General features: G+C 35.8%; 1 protein-coding gene across 1 annotated transcript in view; it reads left to right on the top strand.

The window, feature by feature from the left end:
* Window positions 1-26962, top strand: part of TUSC3 (tumor suppressor candidate 3) — a 215322-nt gene that overhangs the window by 165764 nt on the left and 22596 nt on the right. The window contains exon 8 of the mRNA XM_042936655.1: window positions 16610-16673. Within this exon, the coding sequence (XP_042792589.1) occupies window positions 16610-16673 (64 nt within the window). The remainder of the gene's footprint in view (window positions 1-16609; window positions 16674-26962) is intronic.

Raw genomic sequence — 26962 nt, 5'->3', positions numbered from 1 at the left:
GGGCCGCGGGGGGAGGTGAGAGAGAGAGAGAACAAGAGAGAAATAATGTGAGAAAAATTGTGTGTGATCTGCCTATCTCCAGACCCCTTCCCAGTAAGATCAGGTAAACGATTTTGTTTCCCATCCTCTGTTGATCTCCTTATTACATTCCACCAGTTCAAAATTATCTCCCAATATCTGTAACTCATCTTAACGTAAAATACATTGAACTAGGGATCCTGTTTGCAGTTAGCCATTTTCGGGGTTTTTCTCTTCCAGTTTACATACAGTAATTTCGCCTTTTATATTTCACTGAAAGGCACTGTACACATAGCTAAATTGATAACCAAAACTATAGAGTCCTTACTAAATGCCATGCAACTTAGTAGCTACTTTTACTAATTTATGATGTTCAATCCTGTGGCATTTCTCAGTAAGAAAGATACATTATTCCCATTTACAAAGAAGGTAACTCCAGCACAGATTTCAAATCTTGGTCTAGTAAATCTTCAGTGCTAAGCACAGTGCTCTCGCTCTCTTTGGCCTGTGTGATTACATATCTCTTTGTGCACATACACTCTTTCCTTTTGACCCAAAGTACTTTCTTTTGTATTTACTTGTTTTCCTCATTTTATGAGGTATAGTATCTTTTACTCTTAAGTACTGAATAGGCATTTGTTGTATTGACGGACTGATTGGCTCAAAGGTATCTGGCTCATATTGCCCAGGCCTCTCAGCAGTTTTAAATTTTCAAAGGTCTGTGAGCAATAGACTGATCAAAGTGATGATTTTGGAAGATTTATCTAGAAGTGAGAGATTAGAGAGGAAAGATTAGAAAGCCCATAATCCAAGCATGATATGATAAGCATTCAGACAGAATCAGTTGTGTCAAAGTAATAGATAAATGGCAAATATAGAACAGGAAGTATTCACTGGCTTTGTGATTCATGTAGGCACAGATGTTGAAGTTGAAACGGAGATCAGAAGAGTGTTTGTATTACTCATAGAAGCTTGGAAGTCTGGCAAAGATAAATTAGTTTGTGTGGAGAATATTGACATTTATTTGACTATATTTTAAAGTGTTAGGGAATTCAAGTGGGATTACTCAAATAAATATATACAACTCATAGTTAATAAAAGGTGAAAATATAGACGTGACTGGAAAGAGGTCTCATACAGAACTGTTGGATTTAAAAGTATGAATCATTTAAGAGAAAAAAGGAGAATAGAATAGTGTAACATATCTCTTTTGTAATTAAAGTAGGTTTACCATTTTAGTGACCTCTTTATTTTAATAAACTCATATAACTGAATCTGTAGATTTTGTTTTAAATTCCTATTTCCACAAATGAATGTAAATGTCCTATGCATGTGTCATTATAAATACTTGAATGTATATATTTACCATGAATTTTGAACTACATTTTTACTACCCGTTCATTCTATCATTTATAGTTGCAGATTCCTCTTACATAAAAACACAAAGGAAATAAGAAATACTCTTCTTTCTTCAAAATATATCCAGGTTCAGATTACTTCTTAAACACCTGCCATCAACCTTCTTTAAATTATCAACGTTTTATGTCTGGATTACTCTAGTAACCTCTCTCTGGTCTCTGTGCTTCTATTATAGTCTGTTCTCAGCATAGATCATGTTACTCTTCTCCTCAACACCTTCCTATTACGGCTTCCCACAGAACTCACAGTGGAATCTAAGTCCTTGCCAACCCACGGACCTTCCTTGAACACATTTCTACCTTAAGGCTTTTGCTCTGACCATTTGTCCTTTGCCTGATTGGTATGGCTAACTACTGTCCTTAGTGTACGATTTATTTTATATTATTTATACATTGTTTCTTGTCTATCTCCCTCCAGTTTCCTGTTTCCAGTTTCCTACCCACCCCCCCCCCCCCCCGCCATGACTGTAAGCCCTTGAGGCCAGGGATATTTGCTCCGTTAACTCTTTTACCTCAAGTGCCTAGAAATGTACCTGTCACATGTTAGATATTCAGCAAATATTGGCAGAATACAAGAACAGTAATAGCTAACACTTCAGGCTTACTGTTATACTTTTTAAAAAGCTTGAAATTTTTACAACAACCTAGTTTTATAGGTGAAGAAACTGACCCCATAGGTTGATTAAATAACATGCCCAATCCCTCAAACTCGAATTCAAACCTAGCAGCCTGGTTTGGAACCATTGCTCCCAACAATTAGAGTGTGGTACTTCTATTGAAGATTATTGTGGTTGGTGCTATAAGGTTTTTATAGTAGAACATGAGGTTGTATAGCAGCTTGTTCTATGCAAAATACTTCTTACATAACTGAATTCACATTGATAGTACACTGAGTAAAGACGAATGTTGATCATTTGTAGCCTTCAGATAGTAAGTTGAAGGAAATGGAAAATTAAACCAAGAATTTAATGTCTCATTTGGCAGATTAGCACGTTCAGCCAGTAACATCCATCATCAGTTAAACCCATTCTCAAGGCCTGCAAAGCCATGTTACTGTCAAATGTGTTATATGGGCCTAATACCTGAATCCTTATCAGTCTCATTTTCATTTCTTGGACAGGTTTCATTTATCATACCTTTGTACTATATTTCATATCAAATGTCAAGATAGAGTCTCTGATGTCAAAGATTTAGAGGCAGTGATTTCCCAGTTTCACTCATCAAAATGCAGTGGTCCTAGACATATGGAGAAAATGGATGACACTGGACTTTTAAAGCAATTGGGAAACTTCAGAGAAAGTGTCGTTATTAAGACAATTTAAGTTCCAAGGATATAAACCAAAGCTTTCTGAAGAACGAGACTAGAAGAACTGTCATAGCAGGTAGTCCAGCGTGATGTAATGGGACTCAGACTCAGCAATATTTTGCTCAGACTGCAATCAGTGAGGCACCAACACGAATAAATACGAAGTACAAATAATGATCCGAGGATGATTTAACAGAGATGTGCTAAAAGATTCGTTATTAAGGAATAATTGTCTGGCCACCCAAAGCATTTGTCATCCACATAAACATGCTTACATGTATAGAATTATCAAAGAATGATCTATCTGGGGAGTACTAAGAATGGAGATGTGGACATCCATTTTCATAGACACATGAAAAAAAGCAGAGAAGTCTAAGAAACTTTGCTTCAAAAGAGTGATTATTGTTTATTTTTTGTTTAAATGCCTTTTATAGACTTTGCTTGATAATAACCCCTTTTTTATCACATAATATAGCTTCGTAAGTAACAAAAAATGATCCGTGCTAGAAAAATAAATTACAGAGAAGTTAAATTGCTTTCCTAAGGGAAAGCATTCAATTTCTTGGCAAAACTGGAACAGGGCACAGAGAAGCTCTGTTCCTAATACATGTCTTAGACCAGTCACAGGGCCAAAATATTTGGTGATAAAAATGAGTGATTTTATTTTTAACACAGAGTAAGATGTAAAATGGAAGCTACGTTAGTTTTTTTTTTTTTTTTATTGTTGTTGTTGTTCTTGCATTTTGGATTACTTTTATAATAATGACTTGGGAGTATTAGTCTTCTTTATTGGTTGCTTATTTTTGAGGATAAAAAGACAAAAAAAAACATACATTTTGATCATACTTAGCATATACACCTGATTTGATGGAACTACCAAAGCTTTTACATTGTAGATTTACGTATTCATTATATCTCACATTAAAAGCCATCCAGTTGGATTTTAAAATGCTAAAGATTCTAACAGATAACTTCTTTTGAACATTTTATTTAGTTACAAAAGAAAATTCTTTGAGAATAATTATACTAAGCGTTTCAAGTTTTCTTTTGTTACTGAATGAAATGAAAACTGTAGTAAGCTGAGAAATGTGTCGTCAACAAAATATTAATTCCTAAAATTACTTAGAAGTGACAGGATCTTTAAAATTTGTGCCATATGCTTGGAAGAAACAGTCTTACTATATTTTTATTCTCTCAACATTTTGAAAGTACAAATGAGAGGTTTATCTCATTGGTCATATCATCAGTTCTGTTCAAAACTAAAAGGTGCCTTTCCCAACATCATTTATCCCCAGTTGCTCTCACTAGTGTCTGGGGCTTAGGGTTGTTTTATGTTTACCCTAGAAGTTTTCCAGCCCCGCATTCTATGTTCTCATTGGTCGACCTTCTAAGAAGGGGCAATTATAATGAACTATTGCAGCATATTCTCCTTAGGATTTCCTTACTATTGGGTTGACTGCTTTTTGTTTTTATTCTGTTTTGTTGTTACTTTCTTCCCCGCCCCCACCCTGCTGCCTTACAGTATATGAACTACTGTCTCATTGACTCTGTACATTCAGGTCAAGTTCATAACGGGAGAGATTTGCCTACTCTGCTATCAGAGCCCACAACTCTGTGGAGAAGGGTTTGAGTAGGACCAAGCACACCCTTTGTAGCCTTAGGCCACAGTTATTCTAAAACTGTCAACTTTTCTTATGGCCCCAGTTAGGAGGTGCTAGCCCACCGTTTGGTTTTGCCTTTTACAACAGGCTCACTTTCTGCCTCCCCGTAACTTTTACCCTGTGTGGTTTAGTGTTCTAGAAAATATCCCATAATACCGGACGATTGAAATCTGAGTTTAGACTTGTGCTGTGGTAACATCCATTGGTCACCTACCTGACAAGCATCAGGTAGTTTTCCTGTTGCTTGAGTCCAGTTTGTAGCCAGCACCCTTGTTACAGGTTCGCATCCCTAGAGCTAAATGACTACGTTTGAAACAGCAATTCCTTATTGTTTGCAGAAACAACACCCCTTCCTACTCGTAAGATGTTTTCTGTGGATATGCGGCAATTCTTTTATTACCTGAAACCAAACTTCTCACTAGTAAGATTTTTTTTTTCTCCATACCTAGCCTTTTTGACAACTTTTAAAGAATTATGCATTCCCTTCTTCCTATACAGCCTCTTACAAAATGTAGATGTATAGAAATGGCCTTCAGCTCATGAACGGTGCAAACTTCTGGTACTACCAGAGGCCTATTTATTGTATTACAATCTCCACATAGGAAGTCTGAGAATCTGTTTTATTAAACAGATATCCCAGGTGAGTGTCATGCACAAGCCTTTTGAGAATCGCTGGCGTACATTAAAGAGGTCAGGCTTTTTGATATGCAAATAAACAAAAACTGAAGAGATTCTTTTTTGCAATATGGCTGGGGCAGGTATGGGTTTCACACTCCACGACTGGTCACGCAGTAAGTTCGACTGGAACAGGGCTGAAAGATGCCCTAAAAATTCAGTTAATGAGAGAGTGGTAGCTTATTGCTAACAGCTGTCAGATTCAATACTTTGAGCGGCAGATTCATCACTGTTTACATGAACTGTTTTATGTCTGTTGTAATTATTTTTTAGTTTAGGCCAAATATTTAATGAAGTACTTAGGAGTTTCAAGCATGAGGTAAGTGTAGCCTCTGGAGAAGTCAAACACAGTGGCATTCTTTACCACCTAGATGTAGATAATACCTATTTATCTCTTTTCTTTCAGGCAAATCCAGAAGGGCTCAGCTTAGCTATTCTCTGATCTGTACCACATCTGTCATTTGGTGAAGCAGCCTAGCAAAAACTAGTGCTACCTTAGAAAAGTTGATGTAGGCTGATGACGAAAAAGACAATCCCTAAGGAAAAGTTTAGAAATGTGTAACTATCAAAAAATCGGCCAGTCTTGTATTCCAATGTCAGAGTGATAAGTACCTTGGGATTTCAGTTTGTTTTGTACGGTAACAGTGGTGACCCAGGATACTTCCTTTTGCCGTTAGCTAAAGAGAGCTCTGTCTGCCTTCCTACCTGCCTTCCTTATCTCACGCTTTGCTTTTACTAGAGACTCAATTAATTGCTTCCATCGCAAGCAGGATTATAGTATATCATGCAGAGAAGATCATAGGATGCCTTCAAGTATTTTTGTTAAGGTACAGTATCTTATTTAGTGTTAAAATTAATGGTTCAAAAGATTCCTTTCCGGGGAATTAATATTCCCGTAAAGAAACTGAAAAAGAAATACCAAAGATCATTCCATTATCATGTTCTGTGTACCTTAGCACACAAAGGAGACTCGGGATGAGGATATCATTACTGCAGTCCAACTAACATACACATTTGGAAATACCATCTCATTTTCTTAGAACTACATACTAAAAAAATGGTTGATTCTATCATACACAAAAAAATGGGCCCCTCATTCTACATAGGATTTCATCAGGAAAGCATTGTTTCTTCTACTGCAAACTCTTAAATAGCCAAGATTAATTTCATAGACAAAAATTTTAAATTAGTGAGGCAGTTCTTTTGACTTCTTGGAAGTGCTGTCAAAGAAAATGCAATATTTTCATCCTATTTTGTTATGTTGATAATAAATTGGGCTTCCTTTTTTTTTTTTTTTTTCTTTTGCTAATGAAATTCTTCTTTTGCAAAGAGTAAGAATCATATACTAGGCAATTGAGAGTCTGTTACTTAAAAGATTTTCTTAAATTTTAAGTGTCTGTTGTCCTGGCACTAGGAAGTACTACATAAGGGACTAAAAAAAGCTATAAGGATTCACAAAGGTAATTTTTCACAATATGTGCAAGAAGTGGGGAAAAAAGTGGACGGAAAGGAAATTTACACGCCATTTGAGTCAAACTGCTTGAAAATAGTGGGCAGAAAAAATTCACATAAGATGCTAAAAGATAATCCCTGCACTGTTTCTTCTAGAAGTTGACAAGTTCTGGGTTCATGATGCAATCACGTATTTTAATTATTTTTAATGTTTATTTTTGAGAGAGAAAGAGAGAGAGAGAGACCGGGGGAGACACAGAATCCAAAGCAGGCTCCAGGCTCTGAGCTGTCAGCACAGAGCTCGATGTGGGGCTCAAGCTCAAGTGGCAAGATCATGACCTAGGCTGAAGTCAGACCCTTAACTGCCTGAGCCATCCAGGTGCCCCTGCAATCATGTATTTTTTTTTTTTTTTAATTTTTTTTTTTTAACATTTATTTATTTTTGAGACAGAGAGAGACAGAGCATGAACGGGGGAGGGTCAGAGGGAGAGGGAGACACAGAATCTGAAACAGGCTCCAGGCTCTGAGCAGTCAGCCCAGAGCCCGACGCGGGGCTCAAACTCATATACTGCGAGATCGTGACCTGAGCCGAAGTCAGACGCTCAACCGACTGAGCCACCCAGGCGCCCCTGCAATCATGTATTTTAAAGTGAAAGGACCAAAGGCACTTTTGGGATTTGACCTTGAACTGAGACACCTTGCCATTTGGGTAACACTCAACAGTATCAAATCTTCACTTCATGCATTTGCCATTTTCTTGGTGTCTTAATGATTCTTTTAAAATAAATTACAGTTTAAAAATGATCAGAGTTTAAAACCACTTCTATCTCTCTAGGATTGGTTTAAGTACACTTTCGGTTTTTTCCCCAACAAGGAACTTACAGGCCAAAGCAGATATATAATCCATGAATAAGGGAGAAATAACAACTAATTTGATTCCTATGTACTATTGTATTTGAAAGAGTTATTTCCTGGCTTAGATATGTTAGTGAAGAACTTTTTGTTTTCTGCTTATGTTAATATGTGGTTTTGCTCCAAAGCCCATTTAACTGAAACAGTCTTTGTTCAGGTTCATCAAACAGGTTGGTTGTTTAGAGCTTGCTTTTGCTCCAAGGCAAATAATTTTAATATCAGCTTGGAAGTTTAAAAAAAGTGACTAGTCACTGACAGAACTGAACCCAGACATAATCTGCTAATTGACTACCAATAGGCATAACTCAATGGTCACTGTGTTGATTTGTGGGTCATAACTGAGAGTGGAATTTTGAAATTTTGAAATAATTAATGGTAATAATAATGATAGATATTTATTGAGTGCTTACTGGGTTTTAGGCCTGATACTATTTCACGTGTATTACCTAATTCACCTCTCACATTTTGTTTTTTCAACTCAAATAGTTTCCAGTTGAACAGTTTGAGGCTTAGAGTAATTTTGTTCAAGGTCACACCTGTGGCAGATCCAGGATAGGGATTCCACTCAGGCATTTTGATTGAAATGTGTATTTCATTGTCGTTGTTTTATAGATTAGGAAACTGAGACCCAAATGATTGAATTCACCAAGATTAACAAGTAGCTTGTTAATATCTATCCAGTTCATCAGCACTAGAAACCTAGACCCTTGACTCTAAGTTCAGTGTACTTTCATCACACTAGCTTCCTTCTCCGGCAACAAACTGTTGGTCCATACTAGCCAGTTACTGTCAAAATATTTCAGTGTATAACAGGACCCTGTAATGATTATTCAAAACCAACACAGTTTTGAGATATTGAAAGAGCAGAAGGACTGATATCATTTTCCCAAGAATTTTGGAAAAAGTTAAGTGAAATGAGATTCCTTTAATCTACTGACCTATACTATATTTAGCTTAATTTCCATTTTCTTTTCTGAAACGGTTAGATAAGAGGTATTAGAACCATTGTATTAAAACATACTAATTTTTCTTTTTTTTTAATTTTTTTTAACGTTTTTATTATAGACAGACACAGAGCGTGAGCAGGGGAGGGGTAGAGAGAGGGGGAGACACAGAATCTGAAGCAGGCTCCAGGCTCGGAGCTGTCAGCACAGAGCCCGATGCAGGGCTCGAACTCACCAACCATGAGATCATGACCTGAGCCAAAGTCAGTCGCTTAACCTACTGAGCCACTCAGGCGCCCCTTAATTTTTATTTTCAAGTATGTTGCTTGAAATTAAGATGAGTCCTATTCATATATATTATTTATTTATATTATGCTATGCAAAATTCAAATCATCTAATTTTTCTTCTGAATAAAGTGGCCTTTAAGTAAGTGATATCAAGGTAATGAACTTTCTGATACAGTAATTTTTGTGAACCAGTCTTTAATTTTGGTTTATATAAAGTGTTCAATGGACTGAACAAGTGAAGAATATTTATATTCATGGTTTGCTAAAACATTTGATCTCTGTAGAAAAACTCTACAGACTAGAGTAGATCTCTGTAGATATGTATCCAGTATCTGAGACCATGCTGATTTTCTTCTTGAGTAGCATTCTGTAAATGCATTGTGCTTATAAATATGTTTAATATATATTCAGGATGAAATTACCATTAGTTACTAATATTTCCCTTATCAGAATTAGTAAAAAATCAGAAAAGGAAGTGATGTAAATTAATACCATGCTAAAGCTGCAAAGAAACATTACTTGATGTTTCTTCTTTGAGAGGATCTTGAAAGTGTGTGCATTAAATACGATATTTTAAGACCAGTTTAAAAATCGTGCACCTTAGCTCATTTTTAATTGGATTAAGTCATTACTTTGGGTGGCATCATAAATGAAACATAACTATTTTCTTGGAGGGAGGAAGGAGGAGAAGGAGTGGGTGAGGGAAAGAGAATCCCAAACAGGCTCCTTGCCCAGTGTGGGGAAGGGGGTGTTGCTCATTCCCACACCCATGAGATCACTACTTGAGCTAAGTCAAGGGTCTGAGGCTCAACCAACTGAGTCACCCAGGCACCCCATGAAAGATAACTATTTCTAAGGTCAATGCATAAGACCTTTGGAATGTTGATTTGTGCTTTTATTTTTGTGTTTGCTTTTATGGCTTTTAGTGTGTGCTAATAATCTCTGTTTTACTTTGGTAGACAAATTGTGTTCTCACAATTAAATGTGTAAGTCATGAAAATATAGTTTTTTGGGCTTTTGGTTTTCTGTTTTATTATGCTGGGTCTTCATTGCCTGCGTTGATACCTGGTACGTAATAATTGCTCAGTAAGCATTTATCAAATGAATTCTCCTTTATTGAATCCTGAAGTCTTTTGTAGTATCTGGGTTTGAAGTGATTTTAATGACTAAAGAGATGGATAAAAGTCATATGTTAGTACAGGTTCCTGAATATCATCTTTTTAAATTATCAGTTCAACATACTGAATTTTCCTATAAAAATAAAATGATTTCTGAATGGTATTGAGGCATGTTTGTCTAATGTTTAAAAGATTCAATTACTTTGGAATAAAGACCTTAAAATGATTTGTCCTTGATTATATTTGATTATGTACTGTAAAGAAAGCCAGATGCTATGCAGGTTACTTACCTTGACATTATCTTATTTAATTTTTAGGCCTATATTTTGGGAAATGTCTTCCTATTCCTATTAAAGATGTGAAGTTCAGTAATTTTTTCAGGATAACATAGCTAGCAAGTAGCAGATTCAGGACTATGCCTAAGCCTTTACTCTGTCCTGGCTCATGTATACAAGAAGTAAGCCTGCAAGTATTATAGGTCTGATATAGTGAAGTAAGTCTCTAAGGACCAACAGTAGAGTTTCTAAATCTAGCTTTATTTTTTAATTAGGTAGAAGTATGTAGATTCTTTGGAATTGTGATTAGAAGTGGAAAATAGATTACATGATATATTTTTCTCACACATTTAAGAAAGAATTGAATGGTTCTGAATAGGATAATGATATAGATTCTTGTTAGTTTTCGCAGGATTAATCTGGCTGGCAAATAGATTATAGGGTAGAGGCAGGGAGAAGAAAGAAACTGTTGCAATAATCTAGATGAGAGATGATGACTGCTTAGACCAGACAATAAGTCCTGGACTTAATCTTTGGGCACTTTTGCCAATGCTTCCTGGAAGTAGTTACAAGTGGTTGAATTTGGAATGGATTTTGAAAGTAAAGTCAATGGTATTTTCTGAATGATTAAAGATAGAGGAAGAGAGGGAGGAGAAAAGAATGAACTAAGATGATTCCAAGTTTTGGCCGAAACAACTGGGAAAATCATGTTGCTGATTCTGGGATAGATAGGGAAGCACATTAATTTTTGTTTGGACCATTTTAAGTTTTAGGCTTCCAAGTGGAATATATTAGTGAAAACTATCAGACTACCAAGTGAAGATGGCTATGTACAAGAGCAATGTAAAAGTCTGACATACTGAGCCGGAGATATAAATGTGGACATCATCAGTATAGAAATGGTAATTATTAAGGCAATGGGTTGAATAAGAACACCAGGGAAGGTTGAGTATAGAGAACAGACCACAATCTATGGAACTCTGAGATTCTCCTCAGAAGTTTAGTTCAAATAATGAGATGGAAGAGCCAAGGAGCATGAGGAAGTGGAGCCAGTGAACCAGAAAAATCAAAAGTGGCATCCTAGATGCAAAAATTTTCAACAAAATATTAGCCAACTAAATTCAACCATACATTAAAAGGATCATTTACCACAATCAAGTGGGATTTATCCCAGGATGCAAGGTGCAGCTCAATGTTCAAAAATCAATCAGTGTGAAACACCAGATTTCCAATAGGAAGAATGAGAAGTACATAATTATCTCAATTGATGGAAGAAAGCATTTGACAAAGTAAACATCTGTTCATGATAAAAACTCTCAACCAAGTGGGTTTAGAGGGAACATACGTCAGTGAGTGCCATATATGGAAAAACCACAGCTGACATCATACTTGGTGAAAAACTGAAAGCTTTTCCTCTAAATACAGGAACAAGAGAGAGATGTACAATGTCAGCACTTTTATTCAACGTAGTAGTGGGAATCCTAGCCACAGTAGTCAGACAAGAAAAATAAAAGGCAATCAAGTTGGTAAGGAAAAAGAAAACTGTCACTATTTGCAAATAACATGATAGTATGTATAAAATATCATAAAGACTTTGCCAAAAAAAAAAAAAACCCAAAAAACAAAAACAAAACTACTGGAACTGATAAGTGAAATCAGTACAGTTGCAAGATACAAAATCAGTATGCAGAACTCTGCTGATTTTCTGTACACTAGTAACTAGTAGGAAGAGACATTAGGAAGCAATCCCATTTACAGTTGCACCAAAAAAGAATAAAATACCTGGGAATAAACTTAACTAAGGAGGCAAAAGACGAAGATGACACAAACAAATGGAAAAATATACCATGTCCATGGATTGGAAGAATCAATATAATTACACTGTACTACCGAAAGCAATGTACACATTTAATGCAATCCTTATCAAAATACCAACAGTACTTTTCACAGAAATAAAAAAATGATGCTAACAGAAGTCGAAAGCAAAGTTGATAAAGAGCAAAGCTGGATCACAAGCCCACATTCCAAAATATACTATAAACCTGTAGCATTGAAAACAGTATGGTACTGGCACAAAAATAGATATGTTGATCACTGGAACACAATAGAGAACCCAGAAATAAACCCACAATTTCATGGTCAAATAATCTATGACAAAGGAGGCAAGAATCTCTAATGGGAAAAAGACAGTCTCTTTGACAAATGATGTTGGGAAAATTGGACCGATACATGCAAAAGAATGAAAGTGGACCACTTTTGTACTGTAGACCAAAAAAAAAAAAAGTGGATTAAGGACCTAAATGTGAGATCTGATACTGTAAAAATCCTAGAGGAAAGCAGGGGCAGTAATTTCTCTGACTTCAGCCATAGCATCATTCTTCTAGATATGTCTCCTGGGGCGAGGGAAACAAAAGCAAAAATAAACTATTGGGACTTAATCAAAATGAAAAACTTCTGTAAGGAAAGGAAACAACAAAACTAAAGCACAGCCTACAGAATGGGAGAAGATATTTGCATATGATATATTCATTAAAGGGTGTGTATCCAAAGTATATAAAAGAACTTACACAACTCAACACCCAATAAACAGACAATACGGTTAAAAAATGGGCAGAAGACATGAACGGACATTTTTCTAAGGAAGACATCCAGATGGCCAGACACATGAAAAGGTGCTCAATATCACTCATCACTATTTGAAATGCAAACCAAAAGTACAATGACATATCACCTGTACCTGTCAGAATGGCTAAAATCAACAACACTGGAAACAAGTGTTGGCTAGAATGTGGAGAAAAAGAATCCCTCTTACACTGTTGGTGGGAATGCAAAGTGGTGCAGCCACTGTGGAAAAACAATATGGATGTTTCTCAAAAAATACAAAAATAGAATTACCATATGATACAGTAATTCCTCTACTGAGTATTTACCCAAACAATACAAAAACACTAAGGGGCACCTGGGTGACTTAGTTAAGTGTCTGACTCTTGATTTCAGCTCAGGTTATGATCTCACAGTTGGGAGATAGAGCCCCATGTCAGGCTCTGCTCTGAGAGCACATAGCCTGTTTGGGATTCTCTCTCTCGCTGTCTCTTTCTCTGCCCTTCCCTTGCTCACGTACTCTCTCTCAAAATAAATCAACTTAAAAAAATACAAAAACACTAATTTGAAAAGATGTTTGCACCCCTGGGTTTATTGCATCATTATTTACAATAGCCACATTATGGAAGCAGCCCAAGTGCCCATCAAAAGATGAAATTATAAAGAAGAGGTGGTATAGATACACAGTGGAATATTACTCAGCTATAAAATGAATGAAATCTTGCCATTTGCAACAACATGGATGGATCTAGAGAGTATGACACTGGGCAAACAAGCCTGCCAGAAAAATACAAGTACCCTATGATTTCACTCAAAACAAGCAAACAAAGGAAAAAAGAGACAAGCCAAAAGACTCTTAAATACAGAGAACAAACCAATGGTTATCACATGGGAGATGGATGGGAAGATGTGTGATATTGCTAAAGGTGATTAAGAATACACATCATGATGAAGGGAAAAAAAGGTTAAGATGGCAAATTTTATGTTGTATGTTTTTTACCACAATAAAAACAGTTGGAATAAAAATGTATTTCTTTTGATGGAAAAAAGAAAACAAAGTAGACGTGGCGTACGTATGTATACACACAGAGACGTGCCCATATACACAATAGTTGATTAGTACTCAACCATAAAAAATCATGAGATTTTGCCATGTGCAACTACATGGATGGACCTATAAAGTATTACGCTAATTGTAATATGTCAGGGAAGACCTATACCTCAAGATTTCACCTATGTGGAATCAGAAACGAAAACAGATTCCTAAATCCAGAGAACAAACAGATTGAGGTGGGGAGGGAGGTGGATGAAATAGGTAAGAGAATTAAGGGTTACAAATTCTCAGTTATAAAATAAATAAGTCATGGAAATGAAAAGTACAGCATGAGCAGTAGAGTCAACAATATTGTAATAATGTTGTATGGTGACAGATGATGACTACACTTTGGTGAACTTTGAGTAATGTGCAGAATTGTCAAATTGGTGTTGTGCACCAGTGACTAATATAACATATGTCTCAGTTATACTTCAATTTTTAAAAACAGTGGCATCCTAGAGGTCAAGAAAATTTTACAAAAAAAAAAAAACAAAAACAAAAGCGATCACATGTAGCAGATTCTTCAGATAAAGTCAAGTAAGTCTGAGTTATGACCATAGGATTTGAAATGTGGAAGGGTATTGATGACATTCACCAGAGAAGATTCTTTCTTTAACACAAATATTTTGAAACCACTCATCCAGAAAATATCTTACATTCTTGCTTCTCTAAATTTGTTATTCTTACATAGGCAAACTACTTGGAGGTTGTTCTATAAATTTGAGCATATTATTCTTTATTGTTATATTCAGATATTTCAGTCGGTTATATAAATGTTCATTTTATTTATTGTAACGGTCAAGAGTTAATTATGTGACTGCCAGATAAAGCTTTTATAAAATGTTTCCCTTGATTTTCTTTTAATCAGTTATTGTATACCAGAAAAGACATGGACCTTGGAGGTCATTAGACCCAGGTTTAGGTCCATATTCCACCAATTAATAGTTGTACGATCTTAAGCAAATTAATTTCTGTAAATCTCAGTTTTCTCCTTTGGAAGATGACAGGATACTAATCATTTTATGTGACTGCTAATAAGATACAATGTGATAACATACAAAACATGTCTAACAAATGTCCAACAAGAATACATGCGCCAGATCTGAAATCAAAGAGACCTAACATCAAATCCCAGAGTTTACATCTAGTAGATGTGAAAACTTGGGCACATTTCTCACTTCTCTTAAGCCTTAGTTACCTTGTCTGTAAAATGGCTGTACTAAAAATACCTCTTTTGTAGGATTATTAGAGTTAAATAAGCTGTTGTATTTAAAAGTTTTAAGTGTCTTATACAAAGTAAGTGTTTGAGAGATGGTAGCTATTGTTATTAGTACTCGGTGGGGTTGTATTTATTATCCTCGCAGTTACAATTAGAATAATAAAGTCTCTGTTTCTCAGTTTTGAGGGTCTCAGTTTCTAATCAGACTTTAACTGATGCCAAACATAGCTTATGGTGTTTGTTTTGCTACCTGTTTTTTTTTTTTTTTTTTCATAATTTCACTATTGTCACTCACTAGTAATGTTAAAACCCTTTAATAATTAGCTGGCAGCTAAGTTAATGATTTTCACAGCTATGCTTATCTCCATATAAGTACATTTAAAGAATAGAGTCAGCAGAGAACATTTATGTAATAGGATTTGTGAATGAAACAGAAATGGTTCTCTTTTAGTCAGTTTGCTTGATGCTGGGCTTAAAGAACACACCTAAACATACCTTCAGATAAGACAGCTGTCCTATGAATTACTGAGATTAGACACGGGAACAAAGACAGTTTAGATCAGAGTACAAAGAACAGCCTCTAATGAAAATACCAGGGCATAATTTATGACAAAACACAGAAGACTCTATACACTTCAAAAAGATCACAAATCATCTAATTCAGTTCCTGATTTTACAGATGAAGGATTATTCAATTTCTGAGAAATTTGGTGACATGACTCATCTGAAGTCCAAGGAGGAATAATTTTCTGTTTCTCTTTATGAGAGCATACTCATATATGCTTTCAACTGTAGTTATCGAAAATAAAAACAAAAGATTTTGAGAGGGCCCAAGTGGTCCTCTGAAATGATAGTTCTGCTTCAAATGTGTTGTGAAATGGAGGACATTAAGTTAGATTACACGTGTTATTTTTTTCTTCAATTATTTTTTGATAATCAGAAAACCTAGAAAAGGATTTGTATTTATAGCAAGTGCAGTTAATTTTCATGAGATTAACAGCAAAAATAATGGAAGTCAGTGTTTTCAGCAGTAAAATATCCTAGATGGAGATTTGTGTCATATTTTCTGTAATTGACTGATATCAACTGATAATCATTCTTACTAGGTATAGAAAACTGTACATTTCTCAGTGTGGCAAAAATTTTAATAATTTCATTTTGGAAAAAAGCCAGTTTGAATGCTCTAATGGACTGAATGCTAATATAAAGCTATTTTCTTATTTTAAAACTCTGATAATGTGGAAAAGAGTGATTTAATGTTTGATAAGTCATTTTTTTTGCTTAAAGATAAACTTAATTGCTTTGGTTTGTATCTTACAGCTTAACAGTAACTCTGGAATAACCATTACATTGTAATCATGTGTTTGTGGTAAACCTTTTAACAAGTTCTATTAAATTTACTTTTGATAATTAAGTTGCTTTCTACAAATAACAGTAATAACTGTAAACAAATGAATATGTTGGGTGATAACTATTTTATTTAAAAGAATTATATAGAGAAGATTAATTCGATTTTTTCATTATTTCCCTTCCTGGTATAAAACTACAAAATACAAAAAAAAAAAATGTACAAAAGAACTGCTTGTCTCTAGGTTGTAATTTTTGCTTCTTTGTCTTCTTTTATAGAGCTACATTCATGGAAGCAGCCAGGCTCAGTTCGTGGCAGAGTCACACATTATTCTGGTACTAAGTATCCTTTAAAATACTGATGGATTGAAAAGGGCAAAACCAAAGTTGCATGCTATCAAAGTGACTTTTTTTTTTTTCCCTGACATTAATCAAGATTTTTAAAAGACATTAAATTTTAAACTTTGTTACTTTCCAGTTCCTAGGTTAATTATTTCCAATTACATAATTTTGTTTTTATTCTCAGTCATTAACAGATATATAATTGTCTTTTTTTACTAACTATTGAAATTACAGAGTATAGCTTTTGCTCTGCATTGGTTATCTCTGGTTAAAGTCTTGTGGAGTTTTGTGTGGTTTTACCTTACAGGATCCTAAGGGGGAAAAAAAAGTATCCTACAATATAAAAAGCAGACTTTGAAAACATCTTAGTACTGGTTCCCTTAAACATTATGGTAAGTCAGAGGAGGGAGACTTAAGATGGTTGAATGTCTTTTTTGGAACATACCAGACTAAATGTTATGAATCAAATAAGAGAGTGCAATTTATGGTTTGGGGTAAAGGGTAGGAAGATAGAATAGGAAAGAGATAAGGTAAAAGTGTCCAAATAGAAACAAACTCTGAATACTCTTAGAATGGAATAAAGTCACTCTTTAGGTAAACAACTATTTCTTGGGGAACACTGATGTTTGTGTGTCTTGTGAAATATTTGAAGCTTAATTTTATGGGTTTTTTTTTTTTTTAAGTTTATTTATTTAGAGAGAGAGAAAGAGCGTGAGCTAGGGAGTGGCAGCAAGGGAGAATCCCAAGCAGGCTCCACACTGTCAGTGCAGAGCCTGATAAGGGGCTCGATCACATGAACCGCGAGACCATGACCTGAACCAAAGTCAAGAGTCAGACCCTTAACTGACTTAAGCACCCACGCGCCCCTTAAATTTATAATGTTGAAAATAGTGAGTCATTATCAGGATTTAAAGGGTGACTGGAGTATTGTTTATACATTTGATTACTTTCCTGGTTACTAAGATTCATACTCAACTGCAGTAGTCTAGACCAAATTTTCAGTATTTTATATAATCAGAGCTATTTAAGCTTCTAAGGAATCTTTGAACTTATATAGGCCCAAACCTCATTTTAAAAGTAGGAAAACTAATACCCATAAAGTTTACTTGGCTTGCTTTAGATTAGAGGAAAACTAGGATTAGAAATCACTTTTCTTTTTAATGATCTGTTGGTTAAGTTTTATATATGTTATTATGGTCTGTGGCGTAGGATTTCATAAGTAAACATCAGTCATGCCATCTTGAAGTTTTTGTTTTTAATCTGGAAGGAAATGACTAATATCATTAATGTTTGTGTATGTTGGTACCTTATTATACCAGTACACTTTTTAATTCACCAGCAAATATAGATTTACTACCTTCAGTTTATTTAAGCAATCTATTTGCATCATATGTTCTGGACAGTGTATCAGGTATCGGTATATACTGAGTCTTATATTGATTAAAGTGAAGGAGAGGGGTAGGAAGTGCTTATGGCACATCCGATTCTCAAGAAGCTCTCAAAATCCTCATTTATAGAATCAGGATTATTGAAGTAACCACATGGCACTTCTGTGTGAAGTAAAGGAGAGAGCACACAAAAAGCATCCGGTCCTCCCTAAAGGCTATTGTGTTTATTTTCCCATCAGTTCTACGTTTTTACCTTTCCCCCTTTCCACATGCTTGTGTGGATATGTGGAACTGTGCAGATCTAGAGCCCGTTTCTTGCTTGCACTTATTTAGCCGTGTGCTTTTTAAGAAGCTACTATTACGAACATGTTTTTTGCTGTAGTTTGTCTCATAGACTAGAATCCGAAATAGCTAGAGTTGAAGTCACATTCTCAAGTTCCGTGATCTGGATCATTAAGTGCCAGCTTCTCTTTTCTGACTTTATTGTGGGAAGAGATTCATACTTTCCGCACATCAGAGGGGCCTTGGGTGAGAAAATGAAGTATTTCCAAATCTGTTTGTTGGAAAATAAGGGAAGGCCATCTTTACTCTTTACTTCTCTATTATATACATGTATTTATGAAGCAAAATAGATTTGTGTTAAAGCACATTGATAGGAAACAAATTGTTTTTTGCAGGTAACATTTTAGCTTTTATTTATTGTAGGCTTTTTTTCCTAACCTGTTTCCATCCTTGATGTAGCATTTTAGCGGTGTTACTTCCTTCAAAGCAGCTAGTCTATTAAACACATCAGGAGTACGTAGCAAAGAGCTGTGTTGAGACCATCACTGTGTGGCAGGAATCTCCCAGGTTTCATTTCATGGCTCATTGACATCAAGCATGCAAAGAACTTTCACAAGCAGTATGAAGTCTTCCATAGAGATTTTTAACAGCAATACATAAAAGAGTTAAGAGTACTTACTCTCTTTATGCTACCAAAAATTACTTGTTTTATTTCCCCTGATTTTTTGTTTGCTTTACAGATACCTGTGAAAGAGAAAAGTTGTTTTAAAATGGTGGGCTCATTAAAATTATTGGTGAAAGTTAAGAAGTAGCCAAAGTAATAATGTCTGATTTTATTTTCACTTGGCAAAGTCTACTGATATTTTTATCAACTTATCATGTATTTTTTTCCTTTATATGAAAAAAATGTAAATTCCAGATGGCCACTTTTTGTTTATCTGGAGAGAATATGCCTGTTTTTTGGTTTTTCTCCTTCTCATTTAGTAAGCCAGATTACTAGCTGCAATTGCTATATGCAAAATTTGTTGAAAAAACCCTAAGAACAGATGGAGTCATTTGACTTCATAGGTTATAGATTCATATTTACTAAGAATAAGATTTTTCTCCCTATTAGTAGTGTTTTATTTTTTCAGTACCTGTTTGGGGCCGGGGGAAGAACAACAGTTCTAAGTTCATAAGAGAGAACTATATAAAAAAGGAGTAAGAAATATTTGACATTTTTTTTAATTAAAAAAATTTTTTTTAATGTTTTTAATTTTAATTTTGAGAGAGACAGAATACAAGTGGGGCGGGGGAAGAGAAAGAGGGAGACACAGAATCCAAAGCAGGCTCCAGGCTCTGAGCTGTGAGCAGAGAACCCAAGGTGGGGCTCGAACCCACGGACTATGAGATCATGACCTGAGCCGAAGTTGGATACTTAACCGGCTGAGCCACCCAGGTGCCTTGGCATTTTAATACAGAATATGGGAACTAGGAATAATTTATATAGTCCTTACATTTTTCCCAGTAAAAATTCGTTTTTATTTATTTTTTTATTCGGTTATATTTCAACACCTAATGCAAATGTAAGATATTCACTGCTTACAAGACAGTAGACTGATAGAAAATTAATTGTAATCCAGTGTGACAAATGTTGTAATCATTTCTTGGAAGCAGCAAAAGCAGAAGGAGCCACTCAATGCCTAGAGAACTTGAACTGACTTTTCAGTTGGTTTTGATACAGTAGAAAAAGGAGTTTGCCAGACCGAGAATGAGAGAGACTATTCCAGTGGAAGGTCCAGCAGGCACAAAAACATAAAATGTGAGAGAATATTCACAAATGCTGAAGACAAGATCGATGAAAGGTTACTTGGGATGGATAATGAAAATCTTTCCAGCCCTTGCTAAGAAATTGGAATCTTGCCTGACTCCACCAGGCTGTGGTCTATGTGTGCTTTTGGCTACAGAAAGCCTGACTTCTAGAGTTGGCTTTTACTTTATTTCAACTCTGATCTGTCCCTTAGCTCTCCACATCCTTCAAGTTCTACAGTGTTAAGATGATGACAGGAGATAAATATCAGTTGGAAGAAAAGGGCTAATATCAAAGGCAAAGGGCACAGTAGAACAATTTTAAAATGAAAATACATATATTCTAAAGAAGATCACATTTGCTTTTCCGATGAGAAATACATTTGTTTTCTATTTATTATGAATATTATTTGACTTTGTATTTGTTTTTGATCTGTGATAGATAGCAAGTGTTTTAGAATGTCATGTCCAAGGAAAAACATACTACATAAAAAAATTAATGATGGATGCAAATTGAAGATAATTTCAGATTTAGATCTCTGTGAGTCTTCTATAACTTGCTAACATTTTTTTCAACATCTGTTCTCATTTATCTTTAAACTGACAATCCTCATTCTCTTCCAAGGAGCAACAGTAAACTTAACATCATGTATAACTGAGAATGGATTATAAGATAGTGCAGATGTATTTGTTACTCATTCAGTAGCATAACTCAGTGCCTCTGGGTGCTGTACATAATTTATACAAACAGCTTCTGTTTTATGTGGGATTATGTCAATATTTTGATTTCTTAAGCAGTAAGAAGGTGATTGACAGATTCAGCAGAGAAACTCAAGTGTGCACAGTAGTTTAAGTATGTATTGCTGTGACATTACTCAATACAAATGTGCAAAGTAATACATGAGGTAGACTAGATGTGTGTGTGTGTGTGTGTGTGTGTGCAGGCATAGACATTAGCAATCTCAGAACATTAGAAAAAGTTTCAGAAACATGGTTTATCCACTATATAGTTCCATCTCTTACTGTAACATTGGGACTTTTCAGTAAGACACAGCCAAAATGGCTACACCCACAGTTTAATGGCAGAAAATCAGCTGTTATTTCAGAGTTAGACAGAGAGCCATAGAAGCTATCAGATTTGAAGGGGCTTTCATTTGTCATTCAGCCTTCTACTCAAGGAAGGAAGCCCTACACATCACGTCTCACCGATAATCGTCAAACCTTTTCCTCTTTCTAAAAATTAATACTCTACCTAAAAATTACGTTACAAGTGTGACTTTTTTCCAAAGGGTAAGTATTATGTAGGTTCTTTTTTTACCCAAACTGTTTTTTAAATTGATACATTAGAATGGAAGTTAAATAATTCTCAACACTCAGAGGCCTCAACTTAAAAAGGTATGGTTAAAAAAAGAGAGGGAAAGTTGGCTAGTGTAAAGCCATTTCAGTTGAAGTCATACTTCATTACAACTATCAAACATAAAGTAGGTTCGCAGCTTATTTTTTGGTAAAGCCTAGAAAACTTAAGTTTGCAGGAAACGTTCTGACCCTGCTGCTTTGTAACAGAATATTTTACCTCACAGTTAAAGACAACCATATATTTAGTCCCTCCTTTGCGGTTATATGCAAGTATATACTAAGTTATTGCATTTATTTTCAAGTATGACTAAAACTAACTTCCTCTCAGATATTACAGTTTACAGTATTTTTGGTAGCAACAGTTGACAAACTAGGACCAATGAGGGTCAAATCCAGTCTATTTACTATTTTTGTAAATAAAGTTTTATTGGAACACAGACACACCTATTCATTTATGTATTGTCTATGATTACTTTGCACTACAGCAGCAGAGTTGAGTAGCAGCCATAACGTGATACAGCTTGCACAGACTGAAGTATCTACAGTTGAACCTTGAACAACATGAGTGTGAGGGGTGCCGACCCCCCACACAGTTGAAAATCCACACAATACTTTTTACTCCTCAAAAATTTAACTATTAATAGCTTTCTGTTGATTAGAAACCTTACTGATAACATAAACAATCAACACGTATTTTGTTATATTACATACTCTAATCTTGTAATCTAATCTTACAAATAAAGTAAGCCAGAGTAAAGAAAATATTAAGAAAATCATAAAGAGAAAGTACATTTACAGTACTGTACTGTAGTAACAAAAAAAATTATATAAGTGGACCCTAACAATGCAAACCTATGTTTTTCAAGGGTCAACTGTACTTTCTGGGCCTTTTCAGAAAACCTTTGTAAACTGCTCTATAGGATGTGTTAATTAAAAAAGAAAAAAACCCACAACCTTATTACCTCAAGAGAGTTGCTACTGACTTTATTATCTTTCCCTGCATTTCTAGCTGTTTTGTTCCTTTTCTCTTGTTGTTTTCATCTAACCCTGTGATCTCATCCTACCCAGTTTCTTTTTTGCTTTTTTGACTCGTGCTGTCACTTACTAGTTTTTTGGCTTTGCGTAAGTTATCCAGACCTTGCTCAGCATCGTTTTCCTCATTGGTAAACTGAAGAGGGTATCTGTGTCTTAGAGTTATTTGGCAATGGGTGAGAGAGATAATGAACAAAAATTTACTGCCTTTTGGGGGCTAACATTGTAGTGGCAGGAGAAAAACAGTTATTAAAAAAAATGAATGCAAAATTTCTTTCAAAAACAGTGTTACAGAAGAAAAGCAGAAAAAAGCAAGCAGAGAGGTTGGAGGAGGCTTTTCTAATAATTTGTCATTTGAGCAGAAACTCAAAGCAATGTGACTTAATGGGCCTAATTGGGAGAAGAGCATTAAGCAGGGGAATAGGAAGTACAAAGATGCAAAGGCAGAGAGTTTCCAGTCTTGTTGGAAAAATAGCGAGTGGGACAAGAATAAGAGCAAACAAAGGCAGACAAGTACAAGCAGCGGATCGGGGTACAAATCATGTATGGCCTAGAGGCCATTTTGAAACCTACTGGTTATTTTATTCAGAGTGACATGGAAAGCTATTAAATTGTTCTGAACAGAAGAGTGACATTACTGACTTAAAGCTATCAAGAAAGAGAACATTTTTAAGAACTTAAGGGCAGGAATTTCATGAGGAAGAAACAACAACCAAAATTCACAGGGAAAGATGAAAAATTTTGCCACATTAAAATGACAACCCTCTGCCTAACAAAGCAACTTGACATCAGCATCATGGCACTCTGAGTTGTTCCTTTTGTGTTTTTGATTTACAACTAATTGGAGGTCTATAACCAAACAAAAGTACCTCTGTTCAGTATGCCAGGACGACCCTCACAGATCCAAAGGAGTCTGTGAGCCTGCCCCAGACCCATTTGTAGCCATCGGAAAAGATAATCTGGAGAGTGCAAAACTGGTACACTGACCAGAGATTGAGTATTTTGGGTCCAACCAGCTTGATGGGAGAAACTGGCAAGCCATCAAAACAGAGCAGAGATGAACGAGTTTGGGAGCAGAGAAAAAAGGAAAACACACCATGGTGCCCTTCCTGAGGGCAACACTGCCACCTGCTGGGCTTTGCAGGGGGTGGGGGGGCAGAGCATGCAGCAGCTACCTCTCTGGGCAGAGGAGGTGGGAAAGGAAAGTGGGGAGGGACAGATGGCCTGATAGCAGTTGGAGGAACCCATTTCTCCAGCAATACCCACCTCTCTGAGACGGGACCCCCCCCATGACTCGGGGGAGGAAGAAGAAAGGGAGAGAGGGAGACAAGAACATCAGAGGGCCCTGAAGGAAAGTGTTTTTTGCTATAGGCTCCAGGATTTCAGCACAAGGTCTGCCCATGGACCTCTGGGATTTCCCCACTAGAGGATCCTCTTACTGGCACAAGGCCACTCCCAAAGCCCCAGGTGCTAAGACCACCCCTACCCCCACTATGCCACCAGCTTTTTTTTGAACCCCAGTTTTTTTTAATAGGCCTGCTCCCAAGGGCTCCAATAAGAAAACCCAAAACCTTGTGCTATACCACCACCTTCTGGGACACAAGAAAAAAGTTTCTCATTGCCAGCCTGTTGAACTTTATAACAAAGTAAACAAGGGTGTGTGCCACTTCAAATGGGAGAGCATAGGCACACTTCATTAGCCACTGGAAAATCACAGTAATGTGGTGTCACACAAAGGATAATTCTCCAGCAGTGGAACTGCAAGGCATGTAATATTGTAGTCTAACTGATTAAAGAATTCAAAATTTCCTCATGAGAAATGAAGACATTTAATTAGCTACAAGAAAACTTAGAAAGGCAATTCAATGGACTCTGGAATAAAATTAATGAACAGGAGACGTATTTTTTTTTTTGTTTTTAAACCAAAGAGATTTAAATTATAAAAATAGAATGAAACAAATTCTGGAGCTCAAGAACTTAAAAAGATGAGTATGTAGAAAGCATAAAGATTAGGATACATCAGACAGAAGAAAGAATAAGCAAATTGGGGGATAGGAATTTAGAAATGACTCAGTTGGAAGGTGAGAGAACGAATATTTTTAAGAAGTTAAGAAATCCTACAAGAGTTGTTATTCTGTCAGACAAGCAAATATCAGAATGGTTGGTATATCAGGAGAAGAGAGTGGGGAGGGAGCAGAGTTTATTTTAAAGTGGTAATAGCACAGAACTTCCTAAACTTGGGAAAGAAACTAGACGTAAGTCTAGTAAGTTAAGGGAACGTCTTACTATCTCAGTGTAAAAAGATCTTTTCCAAGAAACTGTTCAAAATCAGGGAAAAAAAGGAAAGTAACCTAGAAAGGAACTTCCTATTAGGATATCAATGGATTTCTCAGCAGAAACTCTACAGACCAGGAGAGAATAGAATGACATATTCAAAAATTGAAAGGTAAAAATTGCCAGCTAAAAATACTTTATCTGGCACAGTAACCCTGTAGATATGAACAATAAATAAAGGCTTTCCCAAACAAAAGTTGAAGAAGTTCAACACAACCAGACCTATCTTACAAATAATGCTGAAAGTTGTTTTTCAAGCTGAAATGAAAAAGTGCTGTTTGGACACATGCATAAAAAATGAAAGTCTATAAAACTCTGATAAAGGTGGTAGAATTTAAAAACTGTAATTCTATATTAGTATATTAACCCCTTAATTATAATATGAAGGTTAAAGGAAAGAGCACTAAATAATTACAGCTACTGTAACTTGTTAATGAATTCACAGTGTAAACATTTTGTGACATTAGAAATATAAAAGGTGAGGAGTAAAACAGAACTTTTATAGGTCAATGAATATAGTCTTTTTTTCCCCTGCTGATAGCAATTTATTTGAGATATCTAAGCCTCATGGTAACCACAAGTAAAAAAATCTAAAGACAGGAGACAAAATAAAGGGGGTGGAGGTATGAGGGAGACTGAATAAATCACCATGGAAAACCACAAATTCACAAAGATACAAACAATGGAGACAGAACAACCAGAAGACAAAAGATAAGATGGCAGTAGTAAGTCCTTATATATCACTTACCATATTAAATGTAAATGGATTGAAATAACCAATAAAAAGACACAGACTAGCTAAATGATTTTTTTTTTAAAAAGCAAGACCCAAATATACGCTGCCTGTAGGAGGCTCATTTCAACTCTAAACATACACAGGGGCGCAATATCAAGAGACAGAGAAGGATACTCTAAGCAAGTATAAACCAAAAGAAAGTGGGATTAGCCATACTTAGATTGGGCAAAATAGACTTCAAGCCAAAAATGTTAACAAGAGACAGAGTAGGTCATTATATAATGATAAAAGGGTCGATACATCAAGAAGACATAACGAATGTTATGAATGTTACCCAACATCAGAGTACCAAAATATATTCAGTAAATACTAACAGATCTGAAGAAAGAAATAGAACAAAATGCAGTAATAGGGAGTTTCAGTAACCCACTGTCAGCAATGAATAGGTCATCCAAATAGGCAATCAACATGTTGGGATTGAGCCACACTTTAGAATGAACATAACAGACGTATATAGGATATTCCATCCAACAGCCTACTATTCTCTTGAGAGAGAGGCTGTATGCACCAGTGGAGGAGGGGCAGAAAGAGAGGAGGAGAATCCCAAGCAGGCTCCACACTCACCACAGAGCCCTATGTGGGGCTTGATTTCACAACTGTGAGATCATGACCTGAGCCAAAATCAAGAGTTGGACACTTAACCAACTGAGCCATCCAGGCACTCCTGTAGAATTTGTTTTTTTGTACATAACAGACCTTGTATCCTGAAAGTTTGTCTGTTTGTTTGTTTGTTTTGAGAGAAAGTGAGCACATATGAGCAGGGGAGAGAGAGAGCATGAGCCAGAGTCGGGGGGGCTGGCAGAGAGAGAATCTCAAGCAGGCTCCAAGGTCAGCAAAGAGCCCAACGCAGGGCTCTATCCCACAACTCTAGGATCACAGCCTGAGCTGAAATCAAGAATCAGACACCCAACTGACTAAGTCACCCAGGTACCCTCCATCCAAGAACATAAAACACATTTTCTTATGAAGTGCATGTGGAACATTCTTCAGGATACATCATTTGATAAGGCCCCAAACACATAGGCAACTATCTTTTCTGACCACAATGGTATGAAACTACATATCTACAAGAGGAAATACACAAATATGTGGAAACTAAACAACCAGTGTGTCAAAAAGAAATCAAAAGGGAAATTAAAAATATCTTTAAACACATGACAGTGGAAATACAACATACCAAACTAATGGGATACAGCAAAAACAGTTCTGGGAGGTAAGTTTATAGCATTAAATGCATAAATTATGAATTGACAGTGATCTCAAGTAAACAACTTAAATTTACACTTCAAGGAACCAAAGAAAGAACAAGAAAGT

The sequence above is a fragment of the Panthera leo genome, chromosome B1 (assembly GCF_018350215.1).
Source record: "Panthera leo isolate Ple1 chromosome B1, P.leo_Ple1_pat1.1, whole genome shotgun sequence".
Taxonomy (NCBI): Eukaryota; Metazoa; Chordata; class Mammalia; order Carnivora; family Felidae; genus Panthera; species Panthera leo.
The sequence above is the reverse complement of the archived record's forward strand: the minus strand, read 5'-3'. Positions and strand labels throughout refer to the sequence as shown.